Source organism: Xyrauchen texanus, chromosome 36 (assembly GCF_025860055.1).
Source record: "Xyrauchen texanus isolate HMW12.3.18 chromosome 36, RBS_HiC_50CHRs, whole genome shotgun sequence".
NCBI lineage: Eukaryota > Metazoa > Chordata > Actinopteri > Cypriniformes > Catostomidae > Xyrauchen > Xyrauchen texanus.
In genome coordinates this window covers 37347522-37372514 of record NC_068311.1, presented here as the reverse complement: position 1 = coordinate 37372514, position 24993 = coordinate 37347522, and the positions used below count along the sequence as shown (strand labels likewise).

At 38.0% G+C, this 24993-nt stretch overlaps 1 protein-coding gene across 4 annotated transcripts in view; it reads left to right on the top strand.

Annotated features, from left to right (window-relative positions):
- The window catches only part of LOC127629868 (bromodomain and WD repeat-containing protein 3-like), a 104432-nt gene that overhangs the window by 64934 nt on the left and 14505 nt on the right, over positions 1 to 24993 (top strand). For all 4 annotated transcript variants that reach the window (XM_052107150.1, XM_052107149.1, XM_052107148.1 and 1 more), the window contains exons 18-34: positions 2341 to 2526; positions 9480 to 9663; positions 10002 to 10092; positions 10166 to 10306; positions 10403 to 10476; positions 10854 to 11070; positions 14178 to 14294; positions 14397 to 14504; positions 18328 to 18452; positions 18578 to 18660; positions 18772 to 18883; positions 18966 to 19027; positions 20951 to 21106; positions 21275 to 21395; positions 21487 to 21612; positions 23032 to 23101; positions 23181 to 23234. In XM_052107150.1, the coding sequence (XP_051963110.1) occupies positions 2341 to 2526; positions 9480 to 9663; positions 10002 to 10092; positions 10166 to 10306; positions 10403 to 10476; positions 10854 to 11070; positions 14178 to 14294; positions 14397 to 14504; positions 18328 to 18452; positions 18578 to 18660; positions 18772 to 18883; positions 18966 to 19027; positions 20951 to 21106; positions 21275 to 21395; positions 21487 to 21612; positions 23032 to 23101; positions 23181 to 23234 (2027 nt within the window). The remainder of the gene's footprint in view (positions 1 to 2340; positions 2527 to 9479; positions 9664 to 10001; positions 10093 to 10165; positions 10307 to 10402; positions 10477 to 10853; positions 11071 to 14177; positions 14295 to 14396; positions 14505 to 18327; positions 18453 to 18577; positions 18661 to 18771; positions 18884 to 18965; positions 19028 to 20950; positions 21107 to 21274; positions 21396 to 21486; positions 21613 to 23031; positions 23102 to 23180; positions 23235 to 24993) is intronic.

The window sequence follows — 24993 nt, the reverse complement described above, 5'->3', positions numbered from 1 at the left end:
GCTTTCTTGTCTAAATGGGTGTTTCTTGGCCAATTGAAGCTGTTATAGAGCCCAGACTTGTGCCACAGTTATAAGTCTGACTACGCAAGTCTAGCCTTGTCATAACATAGTTTGTCCCTAGTTCACAGTTGATTGTTGAAGCTTGCCAAAGTAGACATTGAACATTGCTCGTATTAGGGTTGGTAATAGGGAACTGGTTATTATTTAGAATATTTGGTTCTGTTCATGGCATTTAGTTCGGTTTACATTCTTGATCATCTGCATTCTTCCACTGGTGCTGACTAAACTGCACTGCTACAGATGCAATTAGTTTGACATCACACAACAGGCAACCACGCTTCCAGGTTCTTCCGACAAGTTAATGGCATTATTATAATAATTTTCGATAATGTTATTATCATGATGTACATACATGTACATTAGGTAATATACATAAAGGTACAGTTGAACTGTTGTTAAAAAAAAAAAAAAAAAAGTTAACTTTACTCCATATTTTAATTTCTCAGATGCGTAATAGGTTGTTGAATACACACCAGTACATCGAAAAGGCAACACCCCTAAAGCCTGAAAATTATTGCCTAGAAATTGACAAATAAAACAAAAAATTTAGTCACAAGCCACAATCATCGGGGTCCAGTGAGGTATGACTCCCAATTGAATGATTCCTATTAGTCAAAAAAAAATATTTTTAATTCGTTTGAATCAGTCTGATGACTCACTGACTGAGTGACTCCTCCGTTTGAGTGGTTTTTCTTGATTTACTTAATTGCAATTTATTAATTGCTAGTCAAAATGAGTGTACTAACACTGATCAGCTACAACATTAAAACCACTGACAGGTGAAGTGAATAACATTTTATCTCGTTACAATGGCACCTGTCAAGGGGTGGGATATATTAGGCAGCAAGTGAACAGTCAGTTCTTGATTTCCATGTGTTAGAAGCAGGAAAAATGGGTAAATGTAAGGATCTGAGCAACTTTGACAAGGGCCAAATTGTGATGGCTAGATGTCAGGGCTTCTCCAAAATGGCAGGCCTTGTTGGGTGTTTCTGGTATGCAGTGGTTAGTACCTACCAAAAGCTGTCCAAAGAAGGACAACCGGTGATGGGCAGGGTCATGGGGACATAAGGTTCATTGATGCATTTGAGGAGCGAAGGTTAGCCTGTCTGGTCCGATCCCACAGAAGAGCTACTGTTGCACAAATTGCTGAAAAACTTATGCTGGCCATTATAGAAAGGTGTCAGAAATACACAGTGCATCACAGCTTGCTGTGTATGTGGCTGCATGCCCACAGACCGTCAGAGTGCCCATGGTGACCCCTGTCCACCGCCGAAAGCACCTACAATGGGCACGTGAGCGTCAGAACTGGACAATGGAAGAAGGTGGCCTAGTCTGATTAATCATGTTTTCTTTAAGATCACGTGGATGGTCTGGTCTGGTGCATGTGTCTCGTTTACCTGGGGAAGAGATGGCAGCAGGATGCACCATTGAAAGGCAGGCCCGGCGGAGGCAATGTTCTGCTTGGGTCCTGGCATTCATGTGGATTTTACTTTGACACGTACAACCTACCTAAAGATTGTTGCAGACCACGTATACCCCTTCATGGCAATGGTATTCCCTGATGGCTGTGGCCTCTTTTAGCAGGATAATGCACCCTGCCACACTTCAAAAATTGTTCAGCAATGGCTTGAGAAACTTGACAAAGTGTTCAAGGTGTTGACTTGGCCTCCAAATTCCCCACATCTAAGTCTGTTTGAGCATCTATGGGATGTGCTGGACCAACATGTCTGATCCATGGAGGCCCAACTTTCATCTTACTGGACTTAAAAGATCTGCTGCTAACATCTTGGTGCCAGATACCACAGGACATCTTAAGAGGTCTTGTGGAGTCCATGCCTCGATGGATCAGAGCTGTTTTGTCGGCACGATGGGGACCTACATGACATTAGGCAGGTGGTTTTGATGTTGTGGCTGATCGGTGTACGTGTGCTTAAGGCTCAAGAGACTTCAATCTTTAAGTTCACATTTTCATATTAATAACTAGTCAGTAATTACAATGATTACAATTACAATGAAAGACATTCAGAACAGAGTTTTGTCATAATAAATGGTACTTTAATATAATTCATTGGTCCAAACTATATACTTACAAAAAGTGTTGTTGATTCTTCTAGGAATAATATCCATACCTAGAACATATATCTGGACCAAATATTTCACCAAATCGTGATGACAAGTATACTATAATTGTGTACATTCCAGACAGGTCAAATAACTGCAGATTAGTAGTGCATGGGTCTTTCTGATTTAAACTGCTAAAAATCACTGTGTTTGCTAAAGGTGATGGTGAAGTGGTGGAGCAGGTGATCAGTCAGCAGCCCGTGGAGAGTGAGGAGCCTCACCACAGTGCCCTGGACTACGCCATCAGTCAGCTTCGGGAACATCAGGACAGACAGGCTGCACCTCAGGTGGAGGGTGTTGTTCCTGCCCCTGCACGTGTACCAGAGCCCGGGACACCACGCAGAGGTTCCTATGAGTTTTTCATTGGCAGAAAAATCTTTGGTTAAATAATACTATTAATAATTGCAAATGAGGTATGCAAAATTGTAGAATGAAGACCCAGTTTGCACCTGGTGTTAAGATGCTGTTGATCTGGTCATATGTGGGCAAGCGAGACACATTGCTGTTTAAACCTGGTTGCTTATGCTTCACTTGTGTTCAGATTTTGGGAAACAATCATCATGTCAGTGTTATACTGTATAAACCACAAAAAGTCATAAAATACAAAGCATGAATAAATGTGTCGCTCTGTTTCTCCCAGATGCTGTTGAAATTCAATCTAAGCACAAATACAACATTTCACTGCAGTCTGAGATGCATTCAGGACGGATTATCGTTTATACCTCAAATGTGGTCACTTCATGCATTTTTACTGATTGGATAGCTATCAGATCATGGAAAAAAACAGGTGTAAATGCCTTCCAAGATGGATTCGAGACTGATATAAAAGAGGTTGACCGATGGATTGGTGGGAAAACTGGCTGATAGTGGTTTAATCGGCCGATTAGTTTTTAAAATCTATTATATAAATTTAAACTTTCTACTCAATGTAAAATAGTGCTGAACTTTAAGTATCACTCTCAATGGTAATACTTTATACATTTCTCCCACACTGGTACCTTGTTCAAAGCATTTGCCATCTGAAATTAATGAAAATATTATTATTATTTTTATCCCCATTTCTCCCCAATTCTAGTTCCAACTACTTAGTAGGTCCTCGTGGTGGCGCAGTTACTCACCTCAATCCGGCTGGCGGTGGACAAGTCTCAGTTTAACGGTGTATGAGGAGTTATAAAAAGTAAACTTTCAATCATAAAAAAATCTATTTATTTTAAAAATAGCTGCTTAGAATTTTTGTCCAGTATGTGGCGCTGTTCTAAAACTGCTCTGGTAGTATCTGGGCATGATGCAGGAAAGCGTTCAACAATTATAAGCTCCTGACCAGTAAGGGGCATTGTGCCAAAATGCTGCAGGTAACCTCAGGGCCATGTTTCGTCCCAATCCCTCAAAGCGTTCAAGAGATACAGCCACAAGTTAAATTTTGCGTGTTCTTTGTCAAATTCGTTGAAGCGCCATTTGAAAATGTTATGGTTTATCAAAATTCTGTGAATAACTTTATTGTGAGTGCCTCTAGATAATGCAGGCCAAGTTTCGTGCAAATCGGACAAACGGCCTAGGACCAGTTAGAAAAAGTAGTTATTTCAGAAAATTCTAAATGGCGAAAATATTTTCATGATGTAAAATGACGTCATAGGGTGCCAAGGAATCAGAGGAATTTCATTTGTAGGACTCATGGTTCAAACGTTTTTACCAGAAACTTGAGTGCAAATTTGGGCAGTTGGTGGCGCTAGAGGGTAGAGACGGCAAATTTGCTGTGGTAACAAATCAGACTTTCCTCAAGCGATTCTATGGGCTGCCATAGACTGAAGTGCGGAAGAAGCAGCGGAATAATAATAATAATAAGAAAACTAACAAAAACAATAGGGGTCTTTGCCCCTTCAGGGCTTGACCTCTAATAAATTGTATACATTGGCTGAGTGGTTCCCAATCCTTTTCCTGGAGGCCACCCAACATAACACATTTTGGATATCTCCCTAATCAAACTCACCTGATTCAACTCATCAGCTCGTTAGTGGGAACTCCAAGAGCTGAATTTTGGGTGTGTCAGAAAAGAGAGATATATACACAAACTGTGTAATGTTGAGGGCCTCCAGACACCGGGTTGGGAACCACTGCCTTGGCTTTTCTCTGTCAATGTTTTAAACCCATATTTGAATCGTCTGTCTCTATTAATAGCCTAGTCACGTTCCTCAACAAACTCCATGCAGAGACAGTGATTGTTTTTATTAACCTCGAGAGCGTGCCGTTATATTGTTGATATAGTTCAGACTGTAGAAGACTTCAGCACTGGCCACAGAGAAATTAAACCGTTAAGAAGTATTGGAAACTATCAAGAGTTGATTTTATACGATAGCCGATAGTTAAAAAATGCTACTATCTGCCCCAATTAATCTGATATATCTGTCAAATGTAAACGCATCTGGCTGTTCAGGCAAAATGTCAACTTCGCACAAACAGCGCTACATCAGCATAAGGAAAAAGCTACACATCACAGCTGTTACCTGTTTGCATAGGGCTTGCATCATGTAATAAATAATTACAAAGAAAGGAACGACGTTGGAGAGACAGAACATTTTTCTTAATTTATTTGATGCCGATCGCTGACCAAAACTAAAATTTAAAAGCTGACAAATAGCGCAGCTGACACGCATGATGCATCTTACCTACGAGAATCCCAGAGGGGAAAAATACTTTGCTCTGGTCCAAGTCACTTGAATTCAAATAATCATATCTTTTAAATTCGCTGCCCGGCAGTAGCATAGTAACAGAAGTGAACTCTTGTTTTATTTGCATACAGTGAGGGATTTGAAGATTTGGGTCAATTTTCACAACACAGAGATTTAGGAGCAATTAGGAACGTTTCAGCCCTAGTTTAGGACTCCATTAAATTTTTATCTAGAGCAAATCATGAAGCATTTTAATTCTAAAAGTAGCTTCTAAACCAACGACAACTCACCATCTTGAGGACTTCTATATCTCTAAGAATAAATCACAAACATTCTAATGCATGGCTGCTGCCATCAATTCATAAAAAAAACTGTGTATTAGAATATTGTTCAGAAGAATATTGACCGTTTAAAAAGGTATCACCTGAATCGCAAGTTTTTATTATTGTAAACTTTGAGATGTCTCTCCCGCGAATTGAAACAACCAAATTACTCCGGAGATAAAGTTTTTGACAACTCTGTGCTCCCTGGCCATAGGCAAAATAAAACTGTAGCTCAGATGAATTAGCAATTTTTGTCATCTGTCACCCTAATCATCCATCAAACTCTGATGTACACTCGCCAATGGTTTATTGCCCATAATCCACCAAGAGGAGAACAGACGAGCTTAGAGTGAGAGAGAGGAAGGGACACCAGTATACAGCTTCATTCCTGCAATGTTTTAGTTTATGCTGACTCTACTCACACACTCATTTTGTTGACTCCTTGCTGATATAGAACATTCATAGAGTGTACGTTTCAGACCCAGTGTATACAGATGTATAGCATACCTATTTATCTGTCTGTATATCTGTGTCTCTGATATGACCTGAGTCAAAAGTTATATCATTACAAATATAATTTATATTTGTCCAAAAACATCTAAGTGTCCAAAAGCCTCTCCAAATAAAGTCATCTGATCCTGGAATGCTAATGTGTTTTTAGCTAGATGTGTGGATTATCTAATGATTTATGCATCCGATTACATTGTGTGTATACATGTTATAACAGGTATCCCCAAGTAATGTTGTGTGACGTTTTATGTTCTGTTTATATTCCGTGAAGTTATAAGTGAAAACGCGGCTTATAAGCAGCGCCTGTTATGTACTTTGCTGTTACTCACTATATTTTTTATCTGAGAGTAAAATAAATAGGCTAGTTGTACTCTACAATTTGAGAGCTTTCCAACATATGATGCATGGTTATGATTAGTTTGGTGTTTTTACTGATTACAATAATATAGATAAATTATTAACGAAAGACCTGATTTGTCAGCAAATGTCAAAGAACTTGTTCAATTTTGGTCATAATGCCTAAATGCATGTAAAGTACAGCTTATAATCTTTAAAACAATACCTATTTTGTGTTGGTCAAGAATGTAGCAACGTCATCCATAGCAATGAGGTCATCTTTGCCTTACAATTACCTTATTAAAACTTGCTCTTAGGAGTTTTGGGAATGTTTTTAGCAAAAACTCTTAACTAGGAGCTCTTTGGAGAACTTTTAGTGGCAGGGCTCTACATGTCCCTAAGATGTTTCTAAATGAGACTTAAAATTACTGCGTGCAAATGTGGAAAATGATTTGGCTGCACCAGTGCGAGTGACAGCTGATCTAACCCTCAAATTTGGGAACTTATTTTAGCAGCACACATCACAGTAAAAACTCCCTAATGCATTTTGAATCATACAAAGTATTTTTAAATATGGCTAAACGCAGTCTCACCTTGTTTTGATTGAAATATTTGGTATTTCTAACTGACTTGATCCTAATGATCTGAGAGGTCTGTTAAGTTTATATTTAACAAGCATCTCTGCAGTGTATTTAGGCCCAAGGACATTGAGTAATTTATAACAGAGTAAAAGTACTTTAAAATCAATTTAAATGTGACTGGAAGCCAGTGTAAAGACCTGAGGACTGGAGTTAATATTCTTTTTATTTTTTGGGTCAGGTCAGAATCCTGGCAGCAGCATTTTGAATTAGCTGCAGGTGTCTAATGGTCTTTTTGGGAAGGCCGGTGTGGATCCTATTGCAATAGTTGACCCTACTGGTGACGAATGCATGAACGAGTTTCTAAGTCTTGACTAAGTACAAAATATCTCATTCTCACTGTAGTTTTGAGATAATAGTAGGCTGATTTATTTATTGCTTCGATATGACTACTGAACCTAATTTAATCAATGCACAGGCACAGAGAGTGGGGCTATAGTCATTTATAGCATTAGGTAGAACTTTTTTCTTTTTCATAATTTGGCCTAGTGGGATTATATCCAGGGGAGCATATCCAGGTTGAACTAGAATGGTAGAATTCAGCCTTGTGAGACTCCACATGTCATGGATGTCCAGTTAGGTTCATAGTTGCTGATGTTCACCTAGTAACCCCTGTAAAGCAGCTTTACAGAAAATCATGCATTAACAAAAAATTCAACCATCTATAAAGTCTTGGTGATCATTGTGTAGTTTGATTAAATATGATTGTAAATTGTGTATACAAATTTAATAATTATATAATAATTTTATTTAGAACCCCTGTGGACAAGCATCACAAAACTCCATAAAATAAAAATAACCTTGGGAGAAACCAGGCTCACTGTGGGTGCCAGTTTACCTCTGGCTAACCAGCATGAATATAATTCCAACTAATGTAATTAGTTATTTATGTGCAGTGCATGTCATGGTTTAAGATTAGTAAACTAAGTGTTAAGGTCCAGTGTTAAAAAAAAAAAGAAAAGATGTTTAATAAATAACGTTTTTTCAAACTAAGATTAATGAATAACGTTTTTTAAGTCCATCCTGGATTAACTGCAGAAGTTCACATGGATGCATTGTCCTTTGTTAGTTGGCTGATGAAGGCTTTTGTTGGCAATTAAATTATAATCTATTTATTCCATTTTATGAGTGTAGTCAATCAATAGCCAAATTTAGACTAATATCATTAAGTATCTTTTTAATATAAAACATCTTGTCAGCGACCTCGTTTAACTCTGTCTTATTGGCAAAACGGTAACTAGCAAAACTTAATAATGTCACTCTACCGACCGGAGCCTATTTGCACAACTACGTGAGGATGAAGCACACCAAACATGTCCTGCATATTGATGTGAGCAGTAGTCTTTGTCTCCTCAAACGTATTTCTCAACACACTTTGCGTGAGCGTCAGGGTCAATTAAAGGGGGTCGCACACTGGATGCGTCTGGTGGACAAAAACAATTTCTACCTATGACTCCCAGCTATGACTACAGAGGCTGCTCAAAATTCTGCAGCGCCAAGAAGCTCAACTTGCATAGTTTTCCATTAAATTCAACCCAAATCATTGTCAAAGGACATAAATTATTTAATCTTAACCATCACTGGATGATATTTAGTGTATACACTACCGGTCAAAAGTTTTAAAACACATTCTTTATTATTTATTTATTTATTTTTGACATTTTAGAGTAATAGTAAAGTCATCAAAACTATGTAATAACAAATGGAACTATGGGAATTATGTTTTGACTAAACAAATTCCAAAATAAATCAAAACGGTTTTATTTTAGCAACTTCAAAGTCGTCACCCTTTGCCTAGAATTTGCAGACATGCACTCCTTGACATTTTCTCAAACAACTTCTTGAGGTATCATCCTGGGATGCTTTTTAAACCGTATTGAAGGAGTTCCCATCTATGTTGGGCACTTATTGGTTGCTTTTCTTTATTATTTGGTCCAAGTCCTCAATTTCTAAAACTTTTGACCGGTAGTGTATGTATTTTACATATAGACTACACAATGTATTTCCGGTTAAAAGTATGTCTTGTTGTGGTTTGACAGCTTGAATGAAACCCCTTCAAAGCTACATAAAGAGAAATTGCATAATAAACGTTGCCATTTCTAATCTCTCAATGACATTTCTAATCTCGCGATGACGTCTTGCGATGTCACACCATGTTCATACACTAACCTGCAAACTCATCAACATTGTTCATTCTTGAAGTACAATAAGCTTCGTAACTTTTGAATGTGAATGTTGAATAGATTCACAAATTTGGACTGCCACCTGTCGTGCACCGCATCAACTTAAATATTATTAAGTAAGTGTTATATCACCATCTTCTTGTCTCCAAATGCTATTATTCCAGACTACATTAAACCGAAGGCAAACAGACAGTAAATTGAAAAGCACATAAATTAGGATTCGAATTTAATTGTTGTGTTAATATATCAATGCTTAAAAATGTATTGATAAAATAACTTGCTGATCAATAAATCAGTATTTTATGACATGCCTAGGTCTTTGTGATATGATCACAAAAGGGTTTTGCACCACTTTTACACCTGTATTTAATGCTTACCACTTGTGATCGTATCACCTGAAACGCAACTTAATACCAGGTGGAAATAGGGTCTAAATGAGCACTTAATCTACGCTTATCAGTCCATGTTATCAACTTTTATTATTGCATGTTGATACATTTTCATTGAACACATTTTGAAGGACCTATCCTCAACTCCATTTGAATAAGTTCTTTACAACTGTGTACTTGCAGAGTGCCACCCTTTTAAGGCAAGTTTTGAAGCTCCACCTAGTCACTAAAACTGGTGTCTTTAATTGCACAGTGTCATTGAACGAGCGCATGGAGGTACAGTCTCCCCCTAATGTGGGTTTACGGCGAAGTGGACAGGTTGAGGGAGTGCGGCAGATGCATCAGAATGCTCCTCGCAGTCAGATGGCAACAGAAAGAGACCTTCAGGCCTGGAGACGCCGAGTGGTCGTGCCAGAGCTTACAGTGAGCAAATACAGGTGAAATTCTCAAACATGCTCAATAGCGTGTGTACCTTATGGTTTTAATAACTCTCTTGTTTGTTGTCAGTGTACTTTGGTAAAGCCGGAGCCACAGTAGCCAATTTTTCCAGTTATTTTCAGGTGTGAGCATCATTTATTCAATGGCCGTAATCCGTCTCAGAAAAATAACACCAACAACACCATTACATCACTATGTATTCAAGTGGAAATACTGGTGTTCACAGTGAAAGTAACATGTGTAATTTATTGATTGCGTACATAATTTGACTTTTTACGTAACCGCCATTAATTCTCTGAAGAACAGATTTAACCAAACAAATGGCTTGTTCATACAGGACACAGGAGTCATTCAGATCAGCCAAGGGTGATGAGGAAGTTACCCTTTACATCACAAAGAAACGAAGAGTGACCCATGCAAGCTTCAGGGTAGGCTCTTTTATTATCGGTGTTTCAGGTATTGATGAGTGAACATTACTAATGATTTATGTTCTCCATATAGGATGATTCGGATGAAGAAGGGCCATATGTCAAACGTTCACAGTCACGCAAACGGCACAAAAACGCTGCACGAAAAGAGAGTCTGGCTGAAGAGTACATAGAGTTCTCATGTGAGGAACGCGAAGAGACGTCATCTTCTGAGGTTCAGTGTTTTCATTTTTTTTTTTAAGCACTATGGACACCTGTGTGTGATTTCAGACATGCCAACAAAGATTTGTGTTTGTGTCATTGGTGTTAGGACAGTGAAATAGAGGGAAGTGATGCTGATTCATCTGTTGAGGATGAAGAGGAATGGAACAGTGATAGTTCAAGGTACTGTTGCTGCCACCATTTTTGTAATACAGTCAACATGAAATCACAATTGTCTCCATTTACTTAACACTCATTTATGGTAATATTATGATTGATTCTTGAGCGCATGCTATTTCAAAGAATAAAAGTGTCTTTGTAATGTATCAAAATGTAATAATTCACCTGTGAAATGACGTCACCTAGGCCATATAGGGGCTAATAAAAATAAAGACAGGTCTGTCTTTATTTTGATATGGAACACCTGACTTTTCACTGAATAAAACCAAGTACTGATCTATATTTTCCCAGTTATTTGCCAATAATATATTGGCTGCACTCTGACTCTAACATATTCGTAACTGAATGATTTACAATGTTCATTTTGTTTATAATTGAAGCCACTCCTCCAGTGATTATTCTGATTGGACGGCAGACGCTGGAATCCGTGTGCGGCCGCCGGTGTCTCCTTCCTCCCGAAGGCGTGCTAGGCGCAGGATCAGCAGCTCTGAGGAAGAGGTGGAAGATGATGCAGCAGATGAGGAGCAAACTCTTGATGAAGAAGAGCAAATGTCTTCACCACAAAAGCACAAGAAATCCATAAGCAAAACACCCAAGGTGCAAACATACTGCATAACATACAGCACAAACATTACTGAAACTATTACTAATCCTTATGTGGTCTTTTGATTGAGACCGTCTTCCTTAGACCTCGGCAACTTTGAACTGTCAGTTTTTTTCACTAGGGTTGTCATTATAGCAAAATGTCAGTAGTTTTTCCAATTTAATTAAAAAAATTAATTAAAACATTCACATGTTGTCTTTTAAGTATTTCTGAATTAGGTTTTCAGTGGTGCACTCAGTAATTTTTACTCAAAGTTTTACTTAATAACAAATGATTTGTAGCCGTAACCGTCCAATTGTTTTACACTTTCACTCATTGATTAAAGTAATCATGGCTGATTGTGAATACAGCATTTTTACAATAGCATCAAAACTGAAACTATTTGTTACGGGTAAAGGATTGGCAAGGAGGCGGGAACCAGCAGAACAGTCAACATAACATTAATTACATAAACACACACACAGCGGCCATGTTTCTCTCCGTTTTGAGAACTGTTGTCCCTGGCTTCTCCTTATCCCTCTCCTGCTGAGTGGGCTTATTCAACGCTGGGCTTCCATCATTGAGGCCCAGCCACACCCTCCTCGTCACACTCCACCACCCAATTCGGGCCAGGGAAAACTCCATGTCGTACTCCCCTCCCTTCCGGCTGTCCTACTGCGGGCAGGTCTTCCCTGCCTCTGAAGCCCTGGGAGACATGAAAGGAGCGAGAGGGGAAAGAGCAAGGGAGAGAGAGAGACCTTCTCGCCGGCCACCGGACATGCTGTTGCCTGGTCCTCAGCCACTCCTCTGCCCTCTTGCGGACAACATCCAGTCCTCTTCATTGCGGCAAGAACGGCATCTTAAAATAGGACATTGACTCATGCATTTATTAACAACAGCCCATAGTTATGGTCATTGTAAAGCTTGATGTTATTCACCCATGACTTTTGATTGGGGCTATTTCATTGTTTTCATAAAGGGGTCAGATTACTTAGAATTTTGTTTATGTATTCATTAGATCTTGGGTATAGTTGAAGTCAGAAATATACACTTAAGTTAGTTGAAGTCATTAAAGGGGACATATTATGCCCCTTTTTACACTATGTAATATAAGAATCCGGTGTCCCCTGAATTTGTCGGTTAAATTTTAAAATACCTCACAGATCGGTTATTCTACCATACCTTTATACCCATGTTCCTAGCGGGCAGTTTTTGCTAATCAGGTGGATCTCTTTGCCAGCCGTGGATGGTACCTTTCCCCTTTTGACGTTATAAGGGGCTGCAAACCTGAATGGCTCAATTCAGACACTGTTTTATTATTGATGGGGAACGAAAGAAACGAGGGATGGTCATTTACCATATTTTGTGGTTGTCTACACACACTGGAGACACATAATTATGTAAAAAAAAAAACATTTAAAAGGAGGACATATTATGCAAAATCTACTTTAAAACTCATTTTTGAACAACTCCACAGATTTCGTAATAGCAAACTATAGTTTTGGCAAGTTGTTTAGGACATTGTGCATGACATGAATAATTTTTCCAAAAATTATGTAAAGCTGGCTAATTGGAGGTGTTCCAGTGGATGGTACAGTGCATCCGGAAAGTATTCACAGCGCTTCACTTTTTCCACATTTTGTTACAGCCTTATTCCAAAATGGATTAAATTCATTATTTTCCTCAAAATTCTACAAAAAATACCCCATAATGTCAATGTGAAAGAAGTTTGTTTGAAATCTTTGCAAATTTATTAAAAACAAAAAAAATCACATGTACTTAAGTATTCACAGCCTTTGCCATGACACTCAAAATTGAGCTCAGGTGCATCCTGTTTCCACTGATCATCCTTGAGATGTTTCTACGACTTGATTGGAGTCCGCCTGTGGTAAATTCAGTTGATTGGACATGATTTGGAAAGGCACAAACCTGTCTATATAAGGTCCCGCAGTTAACAGTGCATGTCAGAGCACAAACCAAGCCATGAAGTCCAAGGAATTGTCTGTAGACCGCCAAGGCAATATTGTATCAAGGCACAGATCTGGGGCATTGAAGATCCCAGTGAGCACATTGGCCTCCATCATCTGTAAATGGAAGAAGTTTGGAACCACCAGGACTCTTCCTAGAGCTGGCTGCCTGGCCAAACTGAGCGATCGGGGGAGAAGGGCCTTAGTCAGGGAGGAGACCAAAAACCTGATGGTCACTCTGACAGAGCTCCAGCATTTCTCTGTGGAGAGAGGAGAACCTTCCAGAAGAACAACCATCTTTGCAGCACTCCACCAATCAGGCCTGTATGGTGGCCAGACTGAAGCCACTCCTCAGTAAAAGGCACATGACAGCTCGTCTGTAGTTTGCCAAAAGGCACCTGAAGGCACCTGAAGAACCATGAGCAACAAAGTTCTGTGGTCTGTTGAAACAAAGATTGATCTCTTTGGCCTGAATGGCTAGCATCATTTCTGGGGGAAATCTCACCACCTGGCCAATACCATCAACTTTGTGAATGTCCCTGAGTGGCCGAGACTTGAACCTGATTGAACATCTCTGGAGAGATCTGAAAATGGCTGTGCACCGACGCTCTCCATTCAGTCTTATTGAGCTTGGGAGAAACTGCCCAAAAATAGGTGTCCCAAGCTTGTAGCATCATACTCAAAAAGACTTAAGGCTGTAATTGGTGCCAAAGGTGCTTCAACAAGGTATTGAGCAAAGGCTGTGAATACTTATGTACATTTTCATTTTTTATTTGTAATAATTTTGCTAAGATTTCAAACAAACGTCTTTCACGTTGTCATTATGAGGTATTGTGGGTAGGATTTTGAGGAAAATAATGAATTGAATCCATTTTGCTCATTTAAACATATTGCTCATTTAAATGTTCTAGTGCTTTTGTTTACAAATTATGAGAAATCTGCTAAAGCCCATATATTTGACTATCAACCCATGTAAGAAAATAATTATATATAATAAAGCAATCATTAAATTTGTTTTGGTAAACGCACACAACGCACACTTTGTATTGAACTAACAGTACTTTTGACATTTTCTTCATGATAGAAAAGTTAAAGAAATATATATATTTTTTTTAATGCCCTTTTTTTTATATCTGCCATTTTATCAACCTTAGCGCCCAAAACCAAGGCCGTCCATTAACCGGAATATCTCAAATGAGTTCCGTCCCTCAGCCTGGGTCACTGATGCCATTCCTAGAAAGTCTCCGTTTGTCCCTCAAATGGGAGATGAGGTACTGAATACTTGGGTCTGATATTCTATATTAATGTTATTCTATATGTGAACAAATTGTCAATCCAGTGTCCCTTATTTATGTCTCTGTCTCTGTTCACAGGTTATCTATTTTCGTCAGGGTCATGAGGCGTATGTGGATGCGGTCTGTAGGAATAATCTGTACCCCATTAACCTAGACAAACAGCCATGGAAGAAGATGGAGTTAAGAGTAAGATTAAAACTGTGCTGGAATCTGACTTGTTTACATTTATGCTTTTGGCAGACACTGTCTTAACCCTCTGGGGTCGACGGACACGACGGCGCGTCCTGCTGGATATTTTCATCATTACAGCAGAAACAACTTAAAATACTCCGTCATTTTTGGGTATACAGATAAGTGTAAGACATCATTAGAGATAAAGGGTCTACTTTTATTTGTGTACACTCACAATAACAACAAAATCTTGTGCTTTTGTAAAATAAAGAAAATAAAAAGGGTGAGCTTTCAGCAGTCTCTGTGTTCACGAACATTTTCAGAAACACGTCACAAAAATTAACTGAAACTCCGCGAATACTTCTCACACAAACATGAAACATATGTCTAAAGAAAGCTTAAAATGTCTACTTTTAAATAAAACAATTTAAAACAAATATTCTCCTGCAATGCAATCTGTTTGAAACAGAGATGTACAGTTTTTACTAGGCCATCTAATTATCTGTAATGTGATCCCACTAGGGATGGGAAGATTAACCGATATGTATCGATACGCGGTCATGCGCGTGCACGATGCGAGTGAATCGGTAGAGCAGCAGAGGATGAATTAAATTTTGGAAGCAAATCGAGATGCATCGGTTTTTGCGAGATGCATCGGTTTTTCCGAGATACAGCTTATCCTTTTAATACAGAATGTATTTCTTTATTTATTAACAAGTGTTGTCAACTTGTTTTTGGCACATAATTTAATCGACCTACATAAAGTAGGCCTCAGCAACGGACTTGCGGATGTGTAGTGTACACTACAACTCAATGTATCAGCTGCGCGAATGAAGCCAGTGATGCGCCCAAAGGTAGTTGTCGGGAAGCGCGAGGAGTAAGCAAAACAAACATGTCGGATGCCGAGAAAATTTATCCTCCACTGAGTTTTAAATCTAAAGTTTGGAAACACTATGGATTTTACAAGAAAGACGGACGACTTGACAAGACAGATGCAATTTGTAAATTGTGCCGCGCATCTGTAAAATACACGGGCAGTACGACTAATCTGATATCTCACTTGAAGCGGCGCCACGGTGTTGTTGTGGAGGAAGCATCTGCCAGTGCCCCTGCATCCCCTGCCTCCTGCTCTGATTCACCTGTAGCTACCAGCTCCAAAAGTGGTAAGAAATAATATGTGCCATGTGTTCTAAAATGGCCCTCTACTGTAAACCGACACTCAGGCTCTGAGAGAAAAGCCAGTTTGTAAAAAAGTCTTGGTTTTACTTGGTTAATAAATAATCAAACTCATTCAATGGCACCGCATCCTCTTTCACATCACCACATAAACTTGATCTAATTAGCTAGTGATGAAGTATCGCATCGTATCGTGATATGACTGTGAATCGTATCGTATTGCATCGCAAAATGCCACACATAAATCGTTAATATATCGGCTCGGATACTTTGTATCGAGATGCATATTGGATCGGCATTATACCTTAGATGCCCAACCCTAGATCCCACCCACCAGCAGAGCACGCCATTCATACGCTAATGTGCTGAGACCATCAATGCAAATGTACACGCCCCCGACTGTGAGGTTTAATGTAAACACAACTCAACTTTTCTGCGTGTTTGTAACGATACACGGGCGACTGTGAGGTTTGATTTAAACGCATTTCATTCATTTTTCTGCGCGTTTACAACGATACACTGACGAGAAAGCTCCAGGATAGTATGGCGAGTTAACGTTTTCCTCAGAAGAAGAGCGGGACTCCGATGAACGTTTGTATTTTGAAGAGAGACTTGATCCAGCCGAGGATACAATTTCAGACGAGTAAGTCATTTAGTTTTCATTAGTTGACATGCTATTTTATATAAACATGTACATATTTTACTAGTGGGAGTGTTTCCAGACTTGCCAGCCAGGTTTCAGAGTATTGACATTTGATATGACTCCTAATAAGCAAGTTTTAGTTACATTTAAATGCTGTTTCGGCTAAAGCAAGTATTTATATTGTATGCTGTTTCATATAAATATGCTATGTAATATGATATAAAATTATATGAATGTTTAGATTATATTTTAAATAGCGTTTATGCTGCCTCATTATCATTATTAACAAAGCTTGTGCTTGCAAATATCTGTTCAGGTGTAAATGGGTAAAATGCTCTTTAAATATGCCCATATTAGAAAATCAGCATATTATAATGATTTCTGAAGGATCATTTGACACTGAAGACTGCAGTAATGATGCTGAAAATTCAGCTTTGATCACAAATTGCATTTTACAATATATTTAAATAGAAAATTTTTCTATTAAATTGTAAAAAGAGTTCAGAATATCAATGTTGTTTCTGTATTTTGGATCAAATAAATCCAGTCTTGGTGAGCAGAAGAGACTTCTTTTAACGGTAGTGTAGGTCTAAAATTAAGTAAAGTCTTTATGTAAAGAAAATGTATTGTCAGATTACTACTTTTAACTTAACTTGATTTGGAACATTATGTCTCCTCATATTCATTCTCTATCCCTCATTTATATGCCCAGTGGAGTGTCTTTTGTCTCGTGTGAATTACAATTAATATTCACGCCTCCTCGCATATTACCTTTCAACACTAAAATTGTCTTACAAAAGTTCAATTACTATATTGTTTTGTATGAATGAGTGATCAGGTTGGTTTTCACATCATTTTGTAGCAAAAATTCTACAAGATCCAATTCTCAAAAGTCTTGTGGACAAATGTTTAGTATGTGTTATATGACCTTATTTCAGTGACTTAAAATTTTAATTTTTTCAAAAACCATGCATAAACGTTATTTTCTCAGAAATACAAACCTGTACATACAATTTGCTCACATATTATTGTAGCCCAGTTTGTGCTGAATACAGAATTATCAGACTTTAGCCAGTAATATGTTTTTAAGCCACTGAAAAAAGCACAAATATCAAGGCATGTCAAAACTTCTCCAGGGCCCAAAATACCCTCAGACCCCAGAGGGTTAAGTGACATATACAATATAGTGACAATATAATGGAGGATTGATAATAAACAAAAATGGTTAAAAGTATTTGTAAAGGATATTTAGGGTTTTTTTGTTCACATTTTATTATACAAATGGAGTATCTATTGGATAGCTTTTCATTTGTTTTACAAACCATGGGACCGAGGTTCTCTTCAAACTATTGCTCTGTCAAGACCTTGGTTGACGTGAAAGAAAACCGTAAACATTTACGCTCATGCCCACTATAGCACACCTTGCAGCGACATGTTCAGACATATTTTGGAATGCCACAATGTGTGAAATCAAGCTTGTTTGGCTAGAATCATTTGCATTTCCATACTTACATTGAGTGTTTTAGGTTAGAGTTAAAAAAAAAATTATTGTTCTAAAAATAAATCCTTTTCGTTGAACACATGACAGATAAAAATTGTAAAGTGACAAAATGAAAGATAAATATAAGTTTAAAGGATTTTTAAAATATTGATAAATAACTAAATATCATAGCATGATGATTGATATGAAAAAATATTATTTCTGTTTTTTGCAGTTCAAAACAACAGAACTCACATTTGACATGTTTGTAACATACAAGGCCATTTCTGATCATTTTAGTGCCCTTGGCTATATTGCTAATTTGTGCCTAGGGGGAGAGATTCTCATCATGTACTGTAGGTCTGTGGTCAGGTCTGCATTGATGTGCAAATCGGTTGATTTGAACCGATTTGCTGATGGTTTTAAATTGGTCAATAATTGGGGGAGAAATATCGGTGGCCTATACATCTGTGCATCCCTACATTTAGCATGAAATTTATAATTTATAATGGTATCATTAATTTTTTATTTTTAACCAGGACCAAGAGTTTGTGAAAATAACAGGAATAAAGTATGAAGTTTGCCCTCCAACTTTGTGTTGTTTGAAACTGACACAGATCGACCCAGGAACAGGCAACGTGACAGACAAATCCTTCTCAATAAAGTAAGTTAAAACAAAAAAGTTTTAATGTTTATTAACATTATTTGGCAAGATGTGCTTCAAATAGAAATCACCTCTCATAACTGATGTCTGATTCTTAAGGAATGTTTTGTGCTGTTTTTCATTAGATATCATGATATGCCAGATGTAATTGATTTCCTGGTTCTGCGTCAAAGCTATGATGAGGCACGGAACAGAGTGTGGAAGAAGAGTAAGTTGACGACATCCCTTCACACATCAAAATTCAATTCTTCAATGATCTGCATAAGTAGAACATGCATAGTCATCATCTGTCCGTGTTTTTGTGCTTTGGTTTTTGTAGATGACCGGTTTCGCTCTGTGATCGATGACGCCTGGTGGTTTGGGACCATAGTTTGTCAGGAGCCCTATCAGCTTGAGTATCCAGACAGCCATTTTCAGTGCTTTAAAGTCAAGTGAGCCCAATCTTTGTTTGAAATATTGGGAGGAAAGCCATCTTTTTGCAGAGACTGTATTTGTAACTTCCTTTTTTTGCAGGTGGGACAATGGTGAGACAGAGAAGCTGAGTCCATGGGATGTGGAAGCTATTCCTGAAAATGGTACTTTATTCCACATCACTGTCCTTTATAACTGAAGTCCTCTTATTTCTTTCATTCTTATCACCATTGTTGGGCTATAGTTAACTAAACATTGTGATTGCTAACTTAACTAAATTGTTCTGTAGCATGTCTATAGCATGAGCTATTTTCGCAGTTGTTTAGCTTTTACAGTAACGAGCAATATTTTTCAATGAGTAGCGCTATAGTGTCACAAAACACTATGCTTGTCACATTGTATTGGGAGCGCAGCAATGGACTCGAAGGAGTAATCAAACATGCTCCCCTAAACCATCCTCTCTCTCATATAGTAGAGGGAAAACCAAATCAGTTGTGAATTGTTTTTTTTTCGGACAAAGCCCCACCTTAAAAGCATTTCTGACCAATCCTGTCTTAGCAACTGTTGCCATGCCACCATTACTCTGACACATTTTTGCTATTTTCCAATGAGAGCCTATGGGAGTAATGTGTGTTTGTGTAGTTTACATTTTTTTTTTGATAATTTTGATAAAATTCCACTTTAAACACAATGTTGCCGGATCACTTGTAATGGTACAATTGTAACAAGTACAATGCCTGTTGTAACGAGGTACACCGAGAGGATTCCCGAAGGTTTTTTCTTTCTTTTGGAAAAAAATGCGCCGTTCATGGCAGTCTCACATTGATTTTGATGGGGAGTTCTGCAGATCTCGTCAAAGGAAGCAACGGTAACCAAGGGGGAGGATTTTATGTTTAGCATTGGGAATTCCGATTCATTTTAGTGAGTTGGTTTATATAAATGAATATTTGAAAATGCAGGAAAAGTGGGCAGACCCCGGCGGGGATTGAGGGAACGAACCGAGTGCGGGGCGGGGGGGGTTGGGCACCTGAGACTCGTAGTGACGGATTAATTGATAGCTGCTGTCAGACTCTGTTATTATTATTCCTCACACGGTCGCAAGACGACATGTACATGAATCTGGCGTGGTGAGCTGGAACCTGCTTACGTCAGCTGTCACCGCTTACGTCACGAAGTACCGCAACAGCCAATAGGAAAATTCAACTGCAGTAGCCACCGTTCAAAATGACGTTTTTACACCATATATTGTAGAATTAAAACACTTTATACACAAATGACAAAAAAATTACTTGAATCAATGACCAGTACTAATAAAGCCCCATGCTTACAGATCATTAACTAAAAAAAGTTGGTTTAGGGTTTAGTTACCCTTTAAAGGGACTTTGGCAAAAGTCACAATTTTTCTTTTTTGAGGAGAAATATTTAGATATTTGCTGATGTTTCACTATAAACATGGTTTAACTTAATCAATGTTGTTGTAAACAAGTTTTGTTTTGGAGGTGATACAATGACCCATGGTTTTAGTAAGTAATAATTTTACTTATTAACCATGGTTAATGTTGTGATTACTATGGTTTTACTACAAATACCATGGTTAAACCATGGTAACTGTTGTAAAATAATAGCTTGTTTTCGTAAGGGAATTTCATCCTGTCATCCTAAAGTTGCAGATCGTAAAAGATTGTTTTTGCCATACAGCAAAATCAGCAGTCTTGGGCTTAATGTGATATACTCTGATTAATTGCCTATGCGATGAATCTTCAGCATTCTGTCGGTGTTAGAAATTCTAGGCCTTGTGGTGGGTCTTATCACACCTGTTTAATAAATAACCAATAGGAGCCGAGCAATTGATGACATAATCATTTCAGCAACTCCAAACCTTTGAGAAGTGCAATGTAACCCACTTTTCTGAAGTGTGATCAAACAATCAGAGAAGTTATTGTTACCATGGCATCCTATTTTGGCCTGCCATAACTGCCTCCAACAATTTAATTACTATTCCTAGATATCTAACAGAAAGCTATTTTGTTGTGTTTTGATAATGTATTGGGTATGTTTATTGGTTTGTTTGGGGTTCTGTGTTGCAGCTCAACAGCCAGTGTCAGTGGGTGCAGGGGTGCCAGTGACTGATGAGGAAATTATTGAAATCCTGTATAAACCTCAGGGGGCTGACTGGGGCGATCGGGGACGAGAGGCAGAGAGTGCACGCATCATCGCAGGCATTGAACAGCTCATCACTGTTGGTGTGTATTTTAGGCTGTTTTCACACTTTTCACACAATTTGATTGTTTGGTTCAACCAGATATATTTGTTTTTAATCATTGTTTGTTTTAATCAAGTAGCCTGTGTTTGACAGACTAGTATCTTCATTGGGTCTTTTGCCATATTTATTTAAAATTTATTTTGAACAGATATCACTGCACCTTTCTCTGGTCCAGTGGACCTCGTTCAGTATCCTGCATACTGTTCCATCATTGCATATCCTACAGACCTGAACACCATCAAAATGAGGCTAAAGCACAACTTCTATAGGTGCGTCCCTTTAAATCTACAATTCTAATTTGCCAGTAGTGTTTGTGTTGCCTGGTTATAGTTTGTCTTAACCCTGTTGTGGTTCTTTTAGGAGGCTGTTTGCACTGATCTGGGATGTAAAACACATTGAACAAAATGCCAAGACCTTCAATGAGCCCCGCAGCAAGATTGCACAATCTGCCAAAATCATAACAAATGTTCTCTTGAAGTTCATAAGGTTGGTCATTGACATACACAAATATCATGATACGATGCAAAGCCTCAAGATACGTTACAATACGATAAAAAGTTTAAACGCTGCCCACAAATGTTTTGCTTAAATGTATTCAAGGATTCAACATAAATGTCTTTTTAAATCCTAAATGACACAACAGTGACTGACGTTGGCAACAAAAAGTAGAGTTACTTAAACAACAAAACTGCATTTATTTTGTTTGATTGTTATAAGAAAAACTAATATGAATTCACAAAGTTTCATGTTTTTCTAGAGAAAAATGTTTGCCTACACAAGTCGTTTATATTTGAATAACACTTTTCACAATACACGTTGTTTCAAAGCAGCTTTATAGAAAATCATGCCTTAATGTCTTAAAGCCACCAATGATCAAGCTAAAGTGACTCCTTTCAATGTTAATTAGTGGTGGAAAAAAAAACTTGAGAGGAACCTGACCTCTGTTTTTTTTTTTTATATATGTACTTAATTCAATATTATTTAGTGGCTTGAACAAAAATTGTTCGGCACACGTAAATTCTTTTTTAATTTTTTTTGGCCTCTTCCCCGGTTTCACATTGCATGTGCCACTTTACCAGTATTATTACTGGCTTAAAACAATGCAAGTGTTGTACTCATGCATGTTTACATTTTTAAAAAAAAAACAGAGAATAATAAATCTTGTGTATTCTATTTTATGACATCTTGCTCATAATGTTACATTCTTGAGCTTTGGTGGTAATTAAATTCCACCATACATCTGCAAATGACTTTATTTATAATTTTATATATAATCTATCTAGTCTTCCAGCACTTGCAGATATTTTATTAGAAGTCTCCTAGTCTGGTTAACATAAAAACTGCAAATAACAATTTTAATAAGTTAATTCATTATGCATATTTAAATATAATGTCTGGGTTTGTTATTTGATGTGGGCTACATTTAAAAAGTTGTGTGACAATCAGATTTGGGTCACATTCAGCTGCTGTGTGAATGTAGCCATTGTTTGAAAGTGGTACAGTGGCCCTAAAAATATTGTACATGGACTTCACACTTGTACGAATGTCACTGCATAAGATAACAAAATATCAAATTGCATCTGCAAACAAAAGACTTTTGCAATTACTTTTTATCCAGCTAGTGTCAAGGTGATTTTTAGTGGCTGTATAAAGTCAGATCCTCTCAGGATCTCACAGGTGTCTTTGACAACCAAAAAGTGTCCAAATACTTTATGAACAATGTATGTATTCTTTTATCATTTAAAACCTAACAATCATTTTATTTTATGAAAGATTTTGCTTGTAAATTTGAGTGCTTTTTAAAACAAATGCTTTGATATTATGTTAACAAATTCAAAGACATTTGTGCATTTAAGTGTGCATATTTGTGCATATTCAAGAGCATATTGTTTTTTTTGCCCGCAGTAAACCTCATTGTACGGATATTATGGAGATCTACAATGCTGTAGAAAACATGGAGTACTCTGAAGAAGAGGTGTGTGTGTGTGTGTGTCACCTGTATCTGCTCTGTCTATTTCTGTAATATGTGAGACTAATTCAAATGTGCCTTTCAGGACCTGGATGACATTAATGCACCTGGAACCTCTGCAGGACAAAGACTTCATCAGGTAATGTAAGAGACTGACTACAGCAGTGGCCAAAAGTATTGGCAGTGATATAAATTTTGTTTCTCATTTTTCTGCTTCAGTTGTTGTGGTGTTGATTCACATTGTTTCTAGATTATTGTGCGGAGCGATCAGATGCATTTTAAATATTTGCACAAAGCTTCATTGTCACTACAACTTTATCACAAAAACCCAAATTTAACAGTTTTTTGGTCCTGGCACAAAATGACCAGCCAATATCATATCACTAATCATATCAGCAGCACCTGTGAAACTGAGTACTAGTCAGGTGAAATCACTCTGATTCTGATTGGATTATAAGAGCAGACTGATTGCTGTAAAAGGAGGGAAGAAGTGCTTCCAATCATTGTGTTCTTGTTAGCAATGGTTATCTCTAAAGAAAGATGTGCAGCCATCATCGCTTTGCATCAAAATGGCCTCACATGCAAGGAAATTGCTGCAAAGAATATTGCACCTTAAATAACCATTTACCGGATCATTAAGAGCTTCAAGAAGAGAGGTTCAACTGCAGTGAAGAAGGCTTCAGGATGTCCCAGAGTGTCCAGCAAGCACCGGGACCTTCTCCTCCTGAGGAGTCAGCTATGGAATTGTGTCTCCACCCGTGCAGAGCTTGCTCAATTCTGGCAGCAGGTTGGTGTGAGTGCAGCTGCACGCACAGAGGCGAAGACTTTTGGACAATGGCCTGGTGTCAAGAAGTGCAGCAAAGAAGCCACTTTTCTCCAAGAAAAACATCAAGGACAGACTGAAATTCTGCAGGAAGTACAAGGATTGGACAGCAGAATACTGGTGCAAAGATATTTTCTCTGAAGTCCCCTTCCTACTGTTTGGGACATCTGGAAAATCAATAGACCGGAGAAGAAAAGTTGAACGCTACCATGAGTCCTGTGTCTTGCAAACAATGAAGCATCCTAAGACCATCCATGTGTGGGGTTTCTTTTCATCCAAGGGAGTGGGCTCTTTGATATTTTTGCCCAAAAACACTGCCATGAATAAAGAATGGTATCAAAACGTCCTGCAAGAGCAACTTCTCCCAACGATCCAGGAGCAATTTGGTGAAGATCTGTGCATTTTTTAGCATGACAGAGCACCATGTCAAAAGGCAAGAGTGATAATGAAGTTGCTCGGAGATCATTACAATGAAATTGTGGATCCTTGGCCAGGCAACTCCCCGGATCTTAATCCCATATAGAACCTGTGGTGAATCCTCAAAAGGCGAGTGGACAAACGGGAGCCCACAAATTGTAATCAAATCGGAGCATTAATAAGTCAAGAATGGGATCACAATCAGTCAGGATTTGGCCAAGAAGCTGATATCTAGCATGCCAGAGCGAATAGCAGAGGTTATGAAGAACAAGGGTCAACACTGTAAATATCGACTCTTTGCATTTATTGAATGTTTTTGCCAATAAAAGCCTTTAAAACTTATGAAACGCTTATCATTGTTTTCCAGTATACCATAGAAACATGTGAAAATATAATATACAAATACTGAAGCAGCAAACTTTGCAAAACACAATTTATGTCAATGCAAATACTTTTGGCCACAGCTGTAGAGTAAATTTCACAAAAACATGCCCGGGACATATTTTACCCCAAAATAAATATAATTGTTTTTTAATGGAAAATGTACCTTCCAATTTTGTATTTACTTTTTGCATTGTGAAATAATTTTCATGTCCATTTAAGCCCATGATCTCCAGAAATAATACATTTGTAACCACTTTGATATAACCACTTAAAA